Source organism: Drosophila navojoa, chromosome X, assembly GCF_054131105.1.
Source record: "Drosophila navojoa isolate 15081-1374.11 chromosome X, UAZ_NAV_1.0, whole genome shotgun sequence".
Classification (NCBI taxonomy): domain Eukaryota; kingdom Metazoa; phylum Arthropoda; class Insecta; order Diptera; family Drosophilidae; genus Drosophila; species Drosophila navojoa.
Genome location: NC_142895.1, coordinates 1865220 through 1868075, shown reverse-complemented (window position 1 = coordinate 1868075; position 2856 = coordinate 1865220). Strand labels below are relative to the sequence as shown.

At 43.5% G+C, this 2856-nt stretch overlaps 1 protein-coding gene across 1 annotated transcript; it reads right to left on the bottom strand.

The window, feature by feature from the left end:
• Positions 1 to 901: 901 nt before the first annotated feature.
• LOC115565159 (uncharacterized) lies at positions 902 to 1591 on the bottom strand. The gene has a single exon (XM_030390164.2). It carries the CDS (start codon positions 1479 to 1481, stop codon positions 1179 to 1181), a length of 303 nt encoding a protein of 100 aa, XP_030246024.1. The 5' UTR covers positions 1482 to 1591; the 3' UTR covers positions 902 to 1178.
• Between the last annotated feature and the right edge of the window lie 1265 nt (positions 1592 to 2856).

Sequence of the window (2856 nt, the reverse complement as noted above, 5' to 3'; positions counted from 1 at the left end):
ACACTCCCACTCTCACACACACACACACACACTTAACGTGTTAGTAAATTACGCTTGCTTGCCTGTGTGTACGTGTGCGCGTATGTGTGTGTGTGCGCGTGTGTGCAGGTGAGCGCGCGTGTGTTTACAATGTGCACAAAATATTTGTTGCATACTTCTCGGCATAATTTATGCATTTCAATTGGATTTGACGGAGCGCGTCGCAAATGCCGCGGCAAACGCAACTGAATCTGCAGAATTTTTACTGTTGATTCTATTTGCCCCGCCCGAATCTAACGCAAATAATAATTCCATTCGAATTTGATTGTGCGTCCGTCTGCCATTTGCTATTGTGTTTTATCAAATGTAATTCAATTGCTCACGCCTCACATATTGGCATTTATGCATGCATATGCATGTAGTTTCCATAGTCCATGACAGCTATCGATTATTTTTGGCAGTTGGCGATTCGATTTGCAAATTGCAATTGCATTGTCAGTCGCTAATCCGGACATTAATTGCACGGCATATCGACAGCATTCGATTGAGCTCTGTATCTGGAGAGTCGAAACTATTGATTATCAAACGTAAAATCGATAGTTATTGGTGGATTAAAAGATTATTCTACTCACTATATCCTGGGTGATTGAGGTTGAAACTGCAATCGATTGTATTTGCAACAATCTAACATATGTATGTGAACTTTACTATTCGCTCCATTAATCATGCAATGATATTATCAATAGTTAAGCGTAATCGATAATTATCGATAGGCTATTAACATTGTTTAGCTATGCAAGTGCACAATGGAGGTGCGCATACATTTACTTTAAACACATCTGCACAAGTAATTGCCCTTAAATGTCATCGATAGTTATCGATAAGCATTTTCCACTTAATAAATTTATTTTAGCGTTTTTAATAGCATATTCATGATAATCTTACCGATATACTTTAATAAATTTACATGCAGCTCAGCTTAGTGCAACAAAAATATATCGATAGTAATCGATACAGCTTTCTTTTGCGATTTTATCTTAACTTTCTTCCACAAACTAAAGCCGAGCTAGGCGATTCATATTCATCCATAAATTTATTATGTTCTGGGTATATTATAATATATATCGATGCACTGGGATGTAATTTATTGTGCTCTTCAGACCATTAGCGCATTTATGTGGTTGTTATCGAACAGCTGCTTAGCGTTGACTGCGGTGTGGCGCTATGCTCTGCACGATCAGCGACAGCTGCTTGGGGCGCAGGGAGTAGACGTTCAGCTGACGCTTTATTATGCCATAGCTGACCGCATCCTGGAGATTGAGTACCACCTGGCGCTGGAATTCCGGATCGCTGCGTCGCAGACGTGTGGCCAGCGTTGAGATGATTTCCGTGTCGCGCATCGGACGCTGCGTACTCTGCAGAAGCTCCAGGATGATGCGCATCAGATGGCGGACCAGCGGACGCTGCTGTGGCATCCGGCGCAGCTTGTAACCCACCTGCATGTTGCGTTGGCACTAATGGTCGCTAGGCATCGAAGGGAAAAATTTCGAAAAAAAAAAAAAAAACTTTTGAGGAAATATTCGAGAGTTGTGTGAGACTCAAAATAATGAGAGTGAGTGAAAATATGAATAGAGCCCGGCAGCTGAGAGCTGCTCGACAGTTGGGGCAAGGCTAACGCGACCCAGCGCCGCCTCATGGCCAATTAATCAAGGCTGCACAGAAAGGGAGAGACGAGCAGGAGAGCCGCATGAACTTGAATAACCTCACGGTATGAAAACGAAACGGCGCGAACAAAGGCGGCCCACGGACAATACAGCCAGCAGCCGGACGAATATGTGCGGGCGCAACAACAACAAGAACAACGAGAACAACGTGAACAACGTGAACAAGCGCGAGCCGCCAGGACATCAAGTGACATTTTGAGCAAAGACAAAAAGTCATTATCAAGGCGACAAGGCAGCAGACAGGACGACAGCCGAGACGAGGACTCCTGCTCGTGCACTGCGCTGTGGCATGTGGAGCACGTGGTTGCGCTGTCGCCATGTTGCTGCCTTTTCCGGCATTTTGTTTACGATTTTTGCCCGCAATGCCCCCATCGTCCCCGCACGCCTCCCCGCCACTTGCACGGATTTCCTTTGGAGCCAAAGTTGGCGTCAGCGATGCCAGTTTTCCCTGAACGATTTGCACTTGTTTGTGCCGCTGGCTGCTTTCTGTTTGAATTTTTCCCCAACTCGATACCCTGTGCGGGCTGTGGAGAAGTGAATGTGACTAATCACATCGAGTAAGCGAAGTCGCTGAGCGACTTTGACTAATGTCATAGGCGAAGTACTATAGGTAATTAACAAACTCGATAATTATCGATTGCTATCCAGGAGAGGCATGCGAATATATGTTAACTAACTCGATAGCTATCGATTGGCACTTAGGAGAGCTAGCCGGCTATATATCCTTTGGATATTAATGCTTACTCACTCACTTACGGTTATCAAACATGTAATCGCATTTCGATAATTATCGATTTGTACTATAAACTTATGCTTCACTTTCTATCGAAAGCACTTAAAGGTGTTTGCTTAAATTCATATAGAGCTTAGACAAGATCTTGAGATGAGTCCCTCATCGATAAATATCGATTACGCTTATCAATCATGGAATCGCATTTCGATAATTATCGATTGGAACTCAAAACTTATGCTTCCCTCTCAATCGAATACACTCAAGGTGTTCGCTTAAATTCATATAGAGCTTAGTCAAAATCTTGAGATAAATACCCAACGATAAATATCGATTTGCACTATATTGCGTCTGTAGGAGGACAGGCATCTCATTCGATATGTTAGCTCAGATCAAGATGACAGTGACTTTGTGACACAGACA